At 46.0% G+C, this 15,634-nt stretch overlaps 1 protein-coding gene across 1 annotated transcript in view; it reads right to left on the reverse strand.

Moving 5' to 3' along the window:
• Positions 1-9,815: 9,815 nt before the first annotated feature.
• Positions 9,816-15,634, reverse strand: part of LOC144480361 (annexin A7-like) — a 90,674-nt gene continuing 84,855 nt past the window's right edge. Inside the window, exons 12-13 of the mRNA XM_078199784.1 lie at positions 14,112-14,224; positions 9,816-12,484 (exon numbers count right to left, since the gene is read on the reverse strand). Coding sequence (XP_078055910.1) covers positions 12,362-12,484; positions 14,112-14,224 — 236 coding nt within the window. The 3' untranslated portion in view covers positions 9,816-12,361. The remainder of the gene's footprint in view (positions 12,485-14,111; positions 14,225-15,634) is intronic.

Raw genomic sequence — 15,634 nt, forward strand, 5'->3', positions numbered from 1 at the left:
TCTTGGGCCTCTTTTTAGTCAAATGGGTGGATAAGTGGCAGATGGAATTTAACCCTGAAAAGTGTGAGGTGATGCACTTTGGAAGGAGTAATTAGACAAGGAAGTATACTATGAAAGGTCTGACACTGGGAAGTTCCGAAGAACAAAAGGGACATTGGCGTGTTTGTCCATAGATCTCTGAAGATGGAAAGGCAGGTTAATAAGGTGGTAAAAAGGGCAGATGATGCACTCACCTGTATCAATCAGGGTATAGATTACAAAAGCAGAGGTCACGATGGAGTTGTATAGAACTTTGGTGAGGCCACAGCTGGAGCACTGTGTGCAGTTCTGGTCACCACATTATAGGAAGGATGTGAACGCACTGGAGGGGGTGCAGAGGAGATTCACCAGGATGCTGCCTGGGATGGAACATTTAAGTTATGAAGAGAGGTTGGATAGGTTTGGGTCGTTTTTGTTGGAGCAGAGAAGATTGAGGGGCGACCTGATTGAGGTGTTCAAGATTATGAGGGGCACGGACAGGATGGATAGGGAGCAGCTGTTCCTTAGTTGAAGGGTCTGTTACGAGGGGACACAAGTTAAAAGTGAGAGGTGGGAGGTTTAGGGGGCATTTGAGGAAAAACGTTTTTACTCAGAGGGTGGTGATGGTCTGGAAGGCACTGCTTGGGAGGGTGGTGGAGGCGGGATGCCTCACATCCTTTAAAAAGTATCTGGATGAGTACTTGGCACGCCATAACATTCAAGGCTATGGGCCAAGTGCAAGCAACTGGGATGTGGTGGGCAGGTCAGGGCATTTCATGAGCTGGTGCAGACTCAATGGGCCGAAGGGCCTCTTCTGCATTCTAGTATTCTGTGACTCTGTGATATTAGAATTAAGCAAATGGGAGGTGATTGTGATTGGTTTTAATACCTGTACCTTAAGAATGATGTAACTTTAATCAGTAACTGTGAGTGGATAGAGATAAGTCCTATAGCATGATTGGTATATATTAATTACTTGCAAACAAATTTGAAACTATAACTGATCACGTATTCCTGAATTCTGGGCTCTGGCTAGTTATTTCTTACCTGTGCATTTCCAGTGTCCTCACTATATTGGCTGAGATTAAAATAATGTTTAATAGAACTCCATGACTTGGTCTGGTTACTTGAGGGGTAAAGTTGTGATCAATTAAAAGGTCGACGTCAAAGTTCACAACTCCACGAATTGAAGATCATTCTTTGGGACACCGCTGTCTGTAACCCTGGAGAAACACCATCGGGACATGATAGAAAATTGTTTTTAAATACCTTTTTCTTGGACCATTTCACTTTACCAGAAATAAAAATATTGAAAATGGGGGAAAGAAAGGATTGTTTGGCTGACAGTCAAGCATCATCCAGTTGGGCAAATGAGACTCTCTGCATTCCAATTGGTTAAAAAAGTGTGTCACATGGGTGGATGTTTTGGACGACGAATGCATGGAGCTTGGGGTGGCACGGTAGCACAGTGGTTAGCACTGCTGCTTCACAGCTCCAGGGACCTGGGTTTGATTCCCGGCTTGGGTCACTGTCTGTGTGGAGTTTCCACATTCTCCTCGTGTCTGCGTAGGTTTCCTCCGGGTGCTCTGGTTTCCTCCCACAGTCCAAAGATGTGCGGGTTAGGTTGATTGGCTATGCTAAAAATTGCCCTTAGTGTCCTGAGATGCGTAGGTTAGAGGGGTTAGTGGGTAAATATGTAGCGATGTGGGGGTAGGGCCTGGGTGGGATTGTGGTCAGTACAGACTCGATGGGCCGAATGGCCTCTTTCTGTACTGTAGGGTTTCTATGATTGGAACCGCGTCACGTGATGAAACCTCCAGAAATACATTTCGTCACAGTTGGTACCTCAATATGGGGGTATCGTGGGTTGGAGTGCAGTGTCAAATCTGTTTGGAGGTGAAGTTGCCCACAAGGGAGAGGGGAGCTGGTCTGGAACAGGGAGGGTTTAGCTGGGGATGGAAGTTAGTGCATGCGTGTGTGGAGTTAGGGGGAGGGAGTGCGTGCGTGGAGTTAGGGGGAGTGGGTGCGTGCGTGGAGTTGCAGGGTGTGTGTGGGGGGTTCGGGGGGGGGCTATGTGGGTTTGGGGGGGCTTGGGGTGTGAGCAGGATAAAGGTCAGGCTGCAGAGATTCTCATGTTTTTCTCTATGTCTGGGGTGTCTGCTCTCAAAGATGACGTGAAAATGGGTTTTTGATATTTTTTGGCCCCTGGGAGAGAGTTTTACTTTGCAGCTTCAGATCTGCTTTTCATTTAGAGTCTGAGTGGAGAAGAGGGAGAATATTCCACAGTTAAATCACACAAGCCTCAGGCACTTAGTTAAATGTGTTCCCTATCGCACAGCAGATGGTTCCTGGATGATCAGAGTTTCAATCCCACTTCCTGCTGACTGTCACATTCTCTGGTGGCAGGAATCCAGTTTCTCAGCTAACATCGCTGGAGGAAAGAGTTTGCAAAATACCAGGCTCCCATCCCAGGATTTCCCAGACAGGAGAGTGAAATTCAGGAGCAGTTGCTGCATGGATATAAATTTGAGATCTTGGAAGTGTAACATGTTTGAAGGCACATTGTGCCCTGGGCACTGTGCCAGTTTGTTCACTATCTGAAGGTCAACAACGACAGAATGCCAAAGATATCAAGAAGGGATTTCTCTCACTCCAGTCGAGATGAAGGGTGCGAACCTGTAGAAGTAACTGCAATCTGCACAATTTAAACATTACTGCCTGTTTAGGAACTGTTTGATGTGACACAAACAAGATGGACAGGTTACTCAGTGCCTGACATCTTAGAACCATAGAATCCCTACAGTGCAGAAGGCCATTCGGCCCATTGATTCTGCACCAACTCTCCGAAAAAGCATCCAACCAGGCCCATCACCCACGCCCAATCCTTGTAACCCCGTGCATTTTAGCATGGCCAGTCCACCTAATCTGCACATCTTTGGAAGGAAACCGAAGCACCTAGTGGAATCCCACACAGACAGGGAGAATGTGCAAACTCTACACAGACAGTGACCCAAGCCGGGAACCGAACCCGGGTTCCTGGAGCGGTGAGACAGCAGCACTAACGACTATCCCACTGTGCCACCCATCTAACACAATGAACTGAAAAATCCAGAAGCCATGACTCTCCTGGGACTGCCTATTTCTGTTCTTATTTCCTTCCTCAGACACTGGTCACTCTGTTATACATCAAAAAAGCCCTCCAAGCCTGCACCGATCATGATGTCTGTCTAAACTAAAACCGTATGCACTTACGGAGTCCGTATCCTTCCATTCCCATCCTATTCATGTATTTGTCTCGTTGCCCCTTAAATGCCACTGTTGTACCTGCTCCCACCACCTCTCCAGGCAGCACGTTCCATTCACCACCCTCTATAAAAAACTTGCCTCACACATCTCCTGTAAACTTTTCCCCACGCACCATAAACCTATGTCCCCTCGTACTTGACTTTTCTACCCTAGGAAAGAGCATCTGACTATCCACTCTGTCCATGCCACACAATCTTGTAAACCTCTATCAGGTCACCCCTCAACCTCTGTCGTTCTAGCGAGAATAAGCCGAGTTTATCCAATGTCTCCTCATAGTTAATACCCTCCAGACCAGGCAACATCCTGGTAAACCTCTACCCTTCAACTTTAAATCTGGACAGGAATCATCTGATAAGCCATTCAACTACATGGTGCATCGTAGCAGTTTGGTCTTGCTGAGCAGACCCAGAATCAAACACTTTCTTTCTTCTGAGAGGGGCTGAGGTGGGGGGGCAGGGGTCATCTCACTCTGCAGGCTCAAACATCAAATCTTACACCCCCTCCCACATCCCAGATTCTCACTGTGAATCAAGTTGTACAAAGGGACAGTGGCAAACTGTGGACTGCATTCTGTTCATCTACAAATACACTCAGCATTGAGAGAGGATGACACACAGAAGTGACTCTGCCTGTGGTCAAACAGCCCCTGGGATCAGGTTTCTGTAGAGGGAAGAAAAAGAGAAACAGAGTGGTCACGCGATTGCTGAATTCATTTCAATGTGGATAATTGTAACGTGCTTCATTTTGATAGGAAGAACAAGAATGTCAGAAAAGGGGGGTTGAAATGAGGTATAGGAGCAGAATGATCCGGGAATAAAGACACACATCACCACAAACTACAACACAGATTGATAAAGTCATTAACCATGTAAATAGAAGGTGCATTTATAAGAGGAATTAAAATTAAAAATCAGAGAAGTTCAAGGTTCTGTAGAACCTTGGTTCGATCACACTCAGTTCAGGTCTCCAAATTATTAAAAGGATGTAAAGGCACTGATAATATAAAAAATCACTGGGATGATCACTGGGGCGGCACGGTAGCACAGTGGTTAGCACTGCTGCTTCACAGCTCCAGGGACCTGGGTTCGATTCCTGGCTTGGGTCACTGTCTGTGTGGAGTTTGCACATTGTCCTCGTGTCAGTGTGAGTTTCCTCCGGGTGCTCCGGTTTCCTCCCACTGTCCAAAGATGTGCGGGTTAGGTTGATTGGCTATGCTAAAATTGCCCCTTAGTGTCCTGAGATGTGTAGGTTAGAGGGATTAGCGGGTAAATATGTAGGGATATGTGGGTAGGGCCTGGGTGGGATTGTGGTTGGTGCAGACTTGATGGGCCGAATGGCCTGTTTCTGCACTGAAGGGTTTCTATGATTCTTTCTATGATACCAGAAGTGAGGGGTTAGAACCATCAGCAAAGATTAAACGGTTGACGAAGGAAGGGCTGTGGATGTCGTCTATATGGATTTCAGTAAGGCATTTGACAAAGACCCTCATGGCAAATTGGTTAAGAAGGTTAAGGCTCATGGGATACAAGGAGGGGTGGCTAGATGTGTAGAAAACTAGCTTGGCCACAGGAGACAGAGGGTAGCAGTTGAAGGGTCTTTTTCCGGCTGGAGGTCCGTGACCAGTGGTGTTCCGCAGGGCTCTGTACTGGGACCTCTGCTATTTGTGATATATATAAATAAATGATTTGGAAGAAGGTGTAACTGGTGTTATCAGCAAGTTTGTGGATAACACGAAGATGGCTGGACTTATGGATAGCGATGAACATTGTCGGACAATACAGCAGGATATAGATAGGCTGAAAAATTGGGCGGAGAAATAGCAGATGGAGTTTAATCCGGATAAATGCGAAGTGATGCATTTTGGAAGAACTAATGTAGGGGGGAGTTATACAATAAATGGCAGAGCCATCAAGAGTATAGAAACAGAGGGACCTAGGTGTGCAAGTCCACAAATGCTTGAAGGTGGCAGCACAGGTGGAGAAGGTGGTGAAGAAGGCATATGGTATGCTTGCCTTTATAGGTCAGGGTATAGAGTATAAAAGCTGGAGTCTGATGATGCAGCTGTATAGAACGCTGGTTAGGCCACATTTAGAGTACTGCGTCCAGTTCTGGTCGCCGCACTACCAGAAGGACGTGGAGGTATTGGAGAGAGTGCAGAGAAGGTTTACCAGGATGTTGCCTGGTATGGAGGGTCTTAGCGATGAGGAGAGATTGGGTAAACTGGGCTTGTTCTCCCTGGAAAGACAGAGAATGAGGGGAGACCTAATAGAGGTGTACAAAATTATGAAGGGCATAGATAGGGTGAACAGTGGGAAGCTTTTTCCCAGGTCGGAGGTGACGATCACGAGGGGCCACGGGCTCAAGGTGAGAGGGCCGCGGTATAACTGAGATATCAGAGGGATGTTTTTTTTAAAACACAGAGTGGTGGGGGCATGGAATGCACTGCCAAGTAGGGTGGTGGAGGCAGACACGCTGGCATCGTTTAAGACTTACCTGGATAGTCACATGAGCAGCCTGAGAATGGAGGGATACAAACGAATGGTCTAGTTGGACCAAGGAGCGGCACAGGCTTGGAGGGCTGAAGGGCCTGTTTCCTGTGCTGTACTGTTCTTTGTTCTATTTTCTCTACAAATATTCACTCCCTCCACCATCGATGCACAGTGGCAGCAGTGTGTACCATCTCCAAGATACACCGCAGCAACTCACCAAGGTTCCTTAAATAGCAACTTCCAAACACACGATCACTACCATCGAGAAGGACAAGGGCAGCAGAGACCTGGGAACACCTCCACCTGGAGATTTCCCTCCTAGCCACGTACCATTCCGACTTGGAAATATATCAACCATTGCTTCACTGTGGCTGGATCAAAATCCTGGAACTCCTTCCTGAACAGCACTGAGTGTACCTACACCACAGGGATTGCAGTGGGTTCAAGGCTGCATTTAGGGATGGGCAATAAATGCCAGGTCTAGCCAGCAATGCCCACGTCCCATGTGTGAATAAAAAAGGTGACTTGATAGAGACCTCCATATTAAGAGGGGGTTTGATAGGGTAGACGTAGGGAAGATGTGTGAGTGGCGACCAGCACTGAGGGATCACAAGATAAAATAGTCACTAATAAATCCAACTTCACCCTGGTCATTCTTTTATTCCTCACATAAGAGTAAAAAGCCTTGGGGTTTTCCTTGATCCGACCCGTCAAGGACTTCTCATGCCCCCTCCTAGCTCTCCTAAGCCCCTTTTTCAACTCATTTCTTGCTAACTTGTAGACCTCCATCGAGCCAACTGAACCTTGTTTTCTCAACCTTACATACGCTTCCTTCTTCCTCTTGACAAGACATTCCACCTCTTTTGTGAACCATGGTTCCCTCACTTGGCCATTTCCTCTCTGCCTGGCAGGGACATACCTATCAAGGACACACAGTATTTGTTCCTCGAAAAAGTTCCACTTATCATTAGTGCCTTTGCCTGACAATTTTTGTTCCCATCCTATGCTTCCTAATTCCCGCCTGATTGCATCATAATTACCTCTCCCCCCCCATTGTAAACTATGCCCTGCCGTATGGCCCTCTCCCTCTCCATTGCAATAACAAAAGACACCGAATTGTGGTCACCATCTCCAAAGTGCTCTCCCACAACCAAATCCAACACTTGGCCCGGTTCATTTCCCAGTACCAAATCCAATGTGGCCCCACCTCTTGTCCGCTTATCCACATATTGTGTCAGGAACCCCTCCTGCACAAAAACTGCCCCATCCGAACTATTTGACCTATAAAGATTCCAATCAATATTTGGAAAGTTTAAGTCCCCCATGACAACTACCCTGTGACCTCCACACCTATCCATAATCTGCTTAGCAATTTCTTGCTCCACATCTCTATTACTATTTGGGGGCCTATAGTAAACTCCTAACAACGTGACCGCTCCTTTCCTATTCCTAACCTCAGCCCATATTACCTCTGTAGGCAGATCCCCTTCGAAATGCCTTTCTGCAGCCGTTACACTCTCCTTGATTAACAGTGCCACTCCTCCACCTCTTTTACCAGCTACCCCACACTTACTGAAACATCTATACCCCAGAACTTCCAACAACCATTCCTGTCCTTGTTCTACCATGTCTCCATAATGGCCACAACATCGTAGTCCCAAGTGCCAATCCACGCCCCAAGTTCACCTACCTTATTTCGGATGCTCCTTGCATTGAAGTAGACACACCTCAACCCACCTTCTTGTCTGCTGGTACCCACCTTTGACCATGATACCCTTCCCAGTACCTCATTACACTCACTGACCTCCGGACTACAACTCCTTTTCCCATCCCCCTGACAAATTAGTTTAAACCCCCCCCCGAAGAGCCGTAGCAAATTTCCCTCCCAGGATATTGGTGCCCCTCTGGTTCAGGTGCACCCCGTCCTGTTGGTACAGGTCCCACCTTCCCCAGAAAGGTGGGTCAAGGGGCCAGTCAAGGACGGCAGTGGGAATTTGTGCATGGAGTCAGAAGAGATAGGTGGTGATGAATGAATACTTTTCTTCGGTGTTCACCAAGGAGAGGGGCCATGTTTTTGAGGAAGAGAGGGTGTCACAGGCTGATAGGCTGGAGGAGGTAGATGTTCGGAGGGAAGATGTACTAGCAATTTTGAATAATCTGGAAGTTGATAAGTCCCCTGGGCCTGATGAAATATATCCTAGGATTCTTTGGGAGGCAAGGGATGAGATTGCAGAGCCTTTGGCTTTGATCTTTGGGTCCTCACTGTCCACGGGGGTGGCGCCAGAGGACTGGAGAGTGGCGAATGTTGTTCCTCTGTTTAAGAAAGGGAATAGAAATGACCCTGGTAATTATAGGCCGGTTAGTCTTACTTCAGTGGTCGGTAAGTTGATGGAAAAGGTCCTTAGGGATAGGATTTACGACCATTTAGAAAGATGCAGCTTAATCCGGGATAGTCAGCATGGATTTGTGAAGGGCAAGTCTTGCCTCACAAATTTGATAGAATTTTTTGAGGAGGTAACTAAGTGTGTAGATGAAGGTAGTGCAGTTGATGTCATATACATGGATTTTAGTAAGGCGTTTGATAAAGTCCCCCATGGTTGGCTTATGAAGAAAGTAAGGATGTGTGGGATAGAGGGAAGTTTGGCCGATTGGATAGGTAACTGGTTATCTAACAGAAGACAGAGGGTGGTGGTGGATGGAAAATTTTCGGACTGGAAACTGGTTACCAGCAGAGTGCCACAGGGATCAGTGCTTGGTCCTCTGCTATTTATAATTTTTATAAATGACTTGGAGGAGGGGACTGAAGGGTGGATCAGTAAATTTGCTGATGACACCAAGATTGGTGGAGTAGTGGATGAGGTGGAGGGCTGTTGTCAGCTGCAAAGAGACAGGATGCAGAGCTGGGCTGACAAATGGCAAATAGAGTTTAACCCTGACAAATGCGAGGTGATTCATTTTGGTAGGACAAATTTAAATATGGATTACAGGGTCAAAGGTAGGGTTCTGAAGAATGTGGAGGAACAGAGAGATCTTGGGGTTCATATCCATAGATCTCTGAAGGTTGCCACTCAAGTGGATAGAGCCGTGAAGAAGGCCTATAGTGTGTTGGCGTTCATTAACAGGGGTTTTGAGTTTAAGAGCCGTGGGGGTTATGCTGCAACTGTAAAGGACCTTGGTGAGACCACATTTGGAATATTGTGTGCAGTTCCGGTCACCTCACTCCAAGAAGGATGTGGAGACACTGGAAAGAGTGCAAAGGAGATTTACCAGGATGCTGCCTGGTTTGGAGGGTAGGTCTTATGAGGAAAGGTTGAGGGAACTTGGGCTTTTCTCTTTGGAGCGGAGGAGGTTGAGAGGAGACTTGATAGAGGTTTATAAGATGAGGGGGATAGATAGAGTGAACATTCAAAGACTATTTCCTCGGGTGAATGGAGTGGTAACTAGGGGGCATAACTATAGGGTTCATGGTGGGAGATATAGGAAGGATGTCCGAGGTAGATTTTTTACTCAGAGAGTGGTTGGGGTGTGGAATGGACTGCCTGCAGGGATAGTGGAGTCAGAAACTTTAGGAACATTTAAGAAGCTATTGGACAGGCACATGGAGTACTTCGGGATGATAGGGAGGTAATAGCTTGATCTGGGTTTCAGACAAAGCTCGGCACAACATCGTGGGCCGAAGGGCCTGTTCTGTGCTGTACTGTTCTATAATAAATCCAATAAGGAATTCAGGAGAAAACTCCATTGTCAGGTGAGTGATTAGAATGAGAGTGGCTGAGGTGAATGGCAAAGATGTAATTCAGGGGAAGCTGGATAAACACGCCAGGGAGGAAGGAATAGAAAATGAGATACAGGGGAGACGAGACGGGATGAGAAGAGCCTCTTGGAGCATAAACTGAACAGCTTCGGACGGAATGACTGTCCTGTGAACTCAACATAACTCCAAGTTATCAGATATCTTCCCATGCTGCACAGCTTTAGGATGCAAGAAATTCAAACTAAAGCTCCAGATCACTAATGTTTTATTTTGTTTAACATTATTATTGGCAAAATATAGCACTGGGAATTGAAACATTTTTGTCAAAAGAGAAACCAGAGGAATTCGGTGTTTCATTTCATAGGGGCATTTTACAGTGATTTCATTTTGGTAACATTAAAATCTTTAAACATGTCAATGAGAATATTGGCAACAGAATTGTAAATGAGAAAATCAGAGCCATGATAAGTTTAAATTCGGTCAGTGCGACTCAGTTCAGGGTGGGTTCAAGGCTGCACCATTGCACAGCTGAAATGGGCTAAAGCCAAGTCCTCACACCCCTCCCCACCCATTCCCCCCCCTCCACTGCAGCAAAGTTTCTCAGTGTTCATCATTAAGCTGTTCCAACAAACAAGATCCGGTCCTTGCCAAACTTCCCAGCAGGGGTCAGTAGTGAGCAATCACTCGCGTTCCACTGACACTTTCTGTTCTCGTTTCCCTGTCGGGGCACGCTCAGTTTACTGAAATATTAACATTGCTGAGGGTCAGTTTTATCCGTGATGTTTCATCACCTGGATCCCAGCACGAGAGTGTCCTGGAGTTTTACCCCAGCACATTCCCATTTCCCCTCAGTCCCTGTTTAACACTGCCCAGGGACAGTGAACTGATCTGGGAGGCCAGGCAGAGGTAAGGAGGACTGAAACTAGTCGTGATCAAAACTCAAGCTGTGTGGGGAAAGATTATTTCAGAACAGCTCCAAATCTGAAATCTTGAAGCGAGTGAAATGAAGCTTAGAAAAATCACAGGTGGGTTTTGGCAGTCTATCCAGACTTAAAGAAAAAAATGTTAATTCATGGCAAATATCATATTCAGGTCCAGTGGGGAAACCACTTAGCAAATTCACTCCCCAGGACCCTAACTGTAGAAGGGGCACATTTACAACCAAAGTGCAGGGGCACAGAATATATCCTTTGCTTTCAATGCTAGAAATATAAAGTTAAATCTAAATTTGCATTCGTATACAAGGCACAAAGCACACATTGCATAGAGATATATCGCTGCAGAGTAATATATGGCTACAATATAGAATTCTTAAATTCATCTTAGTGCAGATGATAATATACGTCTGTGTTGCAAGCAGAGAAGAACGCAGTGCATGGATATATAGGGTGTAAGACAATGTTTATCAGGAGACACTGGAAGTCTGTGCAATGCTGAGGGTCACCTCTCTGTTAAAGAGACACAATCCTGTTAATGTCAGGAGGGCGGAAGCGGGTGCAGAGGCTGCTGGAGGGACCTCCCTCAGCAACAAAGAGTTTGTTTCCACCATTCACAGCCAAACCCGCAGTAATGTGCTGTGTTCAGTTTCATGTTTGGAGAGAAAGCACGTTTCATGCACTAACTAATTCAGGGAACGCAATATTTTTTTTTTTTAAATCAGACTACGTAGGATGAGAGAGAGAATAACAACAGCTACTGGGGATGAATGTCCTACACTGTTCTGAAATATTTCCCAGTTTTTAAAAAAAAAAGACACTTGCTTTAAATAATTTAGAAACAATATTTCATGTTAGACCATTCAAGACTTTGACAGGACGATGCATTGGCCGGAATGATCAGCGAGATCTCTCCACGAGAGGAGCGCGCACTGATGAGGTAGTACTGAAAACTCTAAGCTGCACGAATGTAGCTGGGGCCCAGACATGCTCGGGACAAGTAATGGAAAGGAATGGGGGGGGGGGGGGGGGGGGGGGGGGGGGGCAGGAAACGGTCAAAAGCTGGGACCGCAGATTAATGGCATCTCATTGCCGAGCCTTGAACTGTTTGTAGGACAAATGAAACGTGGGCCTCCAGTGAACGTGACATACAGAACTGAAACGATAGAAACTTCAAACTCATTAGAAAATAAATCTGAGAATAACCTTCCTGTCACCAGCACAAACCATTACACCGCATTTTTCATCTGAATATCAAAACTTGGTCAATAATAGTTCCCCAATGTAAAAGAGCATTATAGTTTCAAAGCAAGTTCCAAAGTAATATCTTGGAAACTTATCCTAGAAGCTTGATTAGCTCTTTCCGTTAAGAAAGTGAGGGTAAGCAGATTGCACCCTACTTGCCACTGCAGAGGACAAAGGCCGCAGGGGCAGCTAGCAGCCTGGACAGGAAAGTTTCCCAACCCGGCCACACCACATTGCTGCACCTGGAGGGGAAAATCCAACCAACACCACTACTACTACATTGTCCGCACATGATAAATTTATAAAGTGTATAATGATCAGAGAAGCAACATTGTCCCCATCTGCCTCCAGAGACACTAATCAAGTCACCCAGAGGCTGTTGTTTTTAGCCATGTGGAGATGCCAGCCTTGGACTGGGGTGGGCAAAGTAAGAAGTCTCACAACACCAGGTTGAAGTCCAACAGGTTTATTTGGAATCACGAGCTTTCGGAGCGCTGCTCCTTTATCAAGTGATTCACCTGATGAAGGAACAGTGCTCCTAAAGCTCATGATACCAAATAAACCTGTTGGACTTTAACCCGGTGTTGTGAGACTTCTTACTATTGTTTTGAGAATTAGTTGCCGATAACGGACAGTAACAGGCGTTTGTAGTCTCCACTTGTATCACTCTCCACCATTGTACGCAAACCCTTCTGGTACTTCTCCCAAAATGCTTGCTTGATCTGAACGAGGTCGATCTGTGGGCAGTAGAAAGAAATCACAGCTCAGGAAAAAAACACAAGCAACGTTTCACATGCCCTAAAAATGTAACAGAATCAACTCTAGACTGGCTGATAGCTGGCTTGTAGGTTGTGGGAAGCTGCATTCTACTGAAGGGACACTTAAACAAGCAGACACCAGGACAGAATGAGTAGCACTGCAGTGGCAATCAGGGTGAGAGAGGAGAGGCAACAGAGTCAGCCAGAAAGCAAGGCTAGAAACCCTGGCAACATGCTGGCATGGTGGTTAGCAGTCATGATGTGGAGATGCCGGCATTGGACTGGGGTGAACACAGTAAGAGTTTTAACAACACCAGGTTAAAGTCCAACCGGTTTATTTGGTAGCAAATATCATTAGCTTTCAGAGCGCTGCTCCTTCGTCAGATGGAGTGGAAATGTGCTCTCAAACAGGGCACAGAGACACAAAATCAAGTTACAGAATACTGATTAGAATGCGAACCCCTACAGCCAGCCAGATCTTAAAGATACAGACAATGTGTAGCACAGTGCCAGGGATCTGGGTTCTATTCTGACCTCGGGACACTGTGTGGAGTTCACACGTTCTGTGTCTGCGTGGGTTTCCTTTGGGTGCTCCGGTTTCCTCCCACAGTTCAAAAGATGTGCTGGTTACGTTGATTAGCCATGCTAAATTGACTCTTAGTGTCAGGGGGACTAGCAGAGGGAATATGTGGGGTTACAGGGACACAGCCTGGGTTGTTGTCAGTGCAGACTGGATGGGCTGAACGGCCTCCTTCTGCACTGTAGTGATTCTATGTAATGGACAGATACAAAACACAAACATTAAACTTCAGCCAGGAAGCAGAATGGGACTGGTGACCGGAGTTATAAAGCAACTTTTTAAAAATCATTTGATTCACTCATGTCCTTTAGGGAAGGAAATCTGCTGTTCTTACGAGGTCTGGCCTACATGGAACCCCAGGTTAACTCTTAAATACCCCCCCGAAGGGCAATTAGGGATGGGCAATAAATGTAGAGCAGCCAGCAATGCCCACCAGCGAAGTAAAAAATATACACTACAGGCGCACACCGAACCGAGCAAATAGATTCGATGGTCTCAAGCTCAATTCATGGTCTGTTACTCTCTGGGTAAATGCCCAGATACCTGCTAAATATCTGCCATCATATCCCCATTACAGTTCCAGCAGGAAACCCAGAATTATGTGAAAGCGCTATCCAGATAACCTCAATGTCCCTCTTCTTACCCCACACTCCTGTAAATGTTTCCTTTTCAAACACAAACCTAACTGTCTAAGTTACTCTTGAATTCACTGGTACATTCTAGATCACAGCTTGATTAATAAACTGGTGTGAGAGAGACCGACCACCGCGGGGACACGGCACTAGATTACCGCATGGACATGGCGCTAGATCACCGCAGGGGACGCAGTGCTAGATCACAACTTGCTAAGTAAATTGAGCCTAGATTGGGTTTGAACCCAGGACTTTCCAGATGTGGAGGATGTTTAGCCAGCTGAGGAAGTGGCACTGACCCAGTTAGCCGCACATTACAGATCATAGGAGATAATAAGTCGACACCAACAAAACTATTGTACAGAAATGCGCTGCCATGGATACGCATTCATACCTCACTGCGAGTGACAATAACTCGGATGAGGGTAGAGTCACTGGTGCCAAGTCCTTTCATGGATTTATAGAGCTTCTCAGCGAAGAACGCTGGGCGGTTCATCACACATTGCACTGCAAGACAAAAGAGCGAGGATAAATTCTCAAACAGCAGCGGCCTCACAACAAGACAACAAAACACAAGGAAAATTTCAACATCACTTCCAACCATGAACAAACGCAAGCTTCTCTCCGACACTCTTCCCTCCCTCTCCTGCTGAATTACCAGTCTCCTCTTTGTTGAAGGTGGTGGTTTCGGTAAATTTTACGGACCATTCTGTCTCTATGCTGAGCAGTTAACGCAGAGAAACATCCAGAGGTGCTTCATAGAGACATAATAAGAAAAATGGACACCAAGACAAAAGTGAAGACTGAAAGCCTATTGAAAGAGTGGGTGAGACTGACTCAGTGGACAGGTGATGCGAAGCTCGGTTAAAGAATGTGGTGTGCAAATGAAGGGCATTTTAAAAGTGTGGGAAGTAGCAAAGAGGAGGAATAATCCCGAGTAGCCAGCTGTGGAGTTCCAATTTTAATGGTAGAATTGATGCAGGGGAGCTAAATTACACTAATAGAAAACACAATCATGGTTTGAGAACACTAACACAAAAGTGAATGATCTTAGACTATGGAGAGCGCTGGCGAGAGCTGTCATTATAGAAGACAGCTCTAACTGAACAACAAGTATTCCTCGGATAAAAACAAATTAAAAAGCAAACTAGTTTAAAGTTTCGAGGAGATGTGCGAGGCAAGTTTTTTTTTTAAACATAGAGGGTGGTGAATGTCTGGAACGCGCTGCCCGGGGAGGTGGTGGGAGCAGGTACGACAGCGGCATTTAAGGGGCAACTAGATGAATACATGAATAGGATGGGAATGGAAGGATACGGACTCCATAAGTGCATACGGTTTTAGTTTAGGCAGGCATCATGATTGGCACAGGCTTGGAGGGCCGAAGGGCCTGTTCCTGTGTTGCACTGTTCTTTGTACTGCAGATGCTGGAATCTGAAACCAAAAAAGAAAAAATGCTGGAAAATCTCAGCAGGTCTGGCAGCATCTGTAGGGAGAGAAAAGAGCTGATGTTGCGAGTCCAGATGACCCTTTGTCACAGCTATAAGGCACAAGTGGGAGATAATTATACTAATTACACTGCAGGGTGAGGGAATGAAAGGTGAATCATAGCCACAAAAACAAGGGGAAAGGCTGCTAATGGCAGCCCATAGAGAGAATCAAAGGTGAGTGGTCAAATGGCAGAGAAGTTAAAATGAGAGGGTCAGCTGTGACAGATGAAGATGTTTGGGAGGTGGGGTGTGGGGGAGAGAGATAAAATGGAGAAAAATGGGGGGGGGGGGGAGAAAAGAGAGAGAAAGAGTGGGGGAGAGGAAGAAAAATGAAGAAAGACAATAAAATAGTAAAAAGGTAGAGAACAGTTAAAAATTAAATGAAATGAAAACAAAGGGGCCGAGGTGGGGTAAATCATCTGAAGTTGTT

The sequence above is a fragment of the Mustelus asterias genome, chromosome 28 (assembly GCF_964213995.1).
Source record: "Mustelus asterias chromosome 28, sMusAst1.hap1.1, whole genome shotgun sequence".
Lineage (NCBI taxonomy): Eukaryota > Metazoa > Chordata > Chondrichthyes > Carcharhiniformes > Triakidae > Mustelus > Mustelus asterias.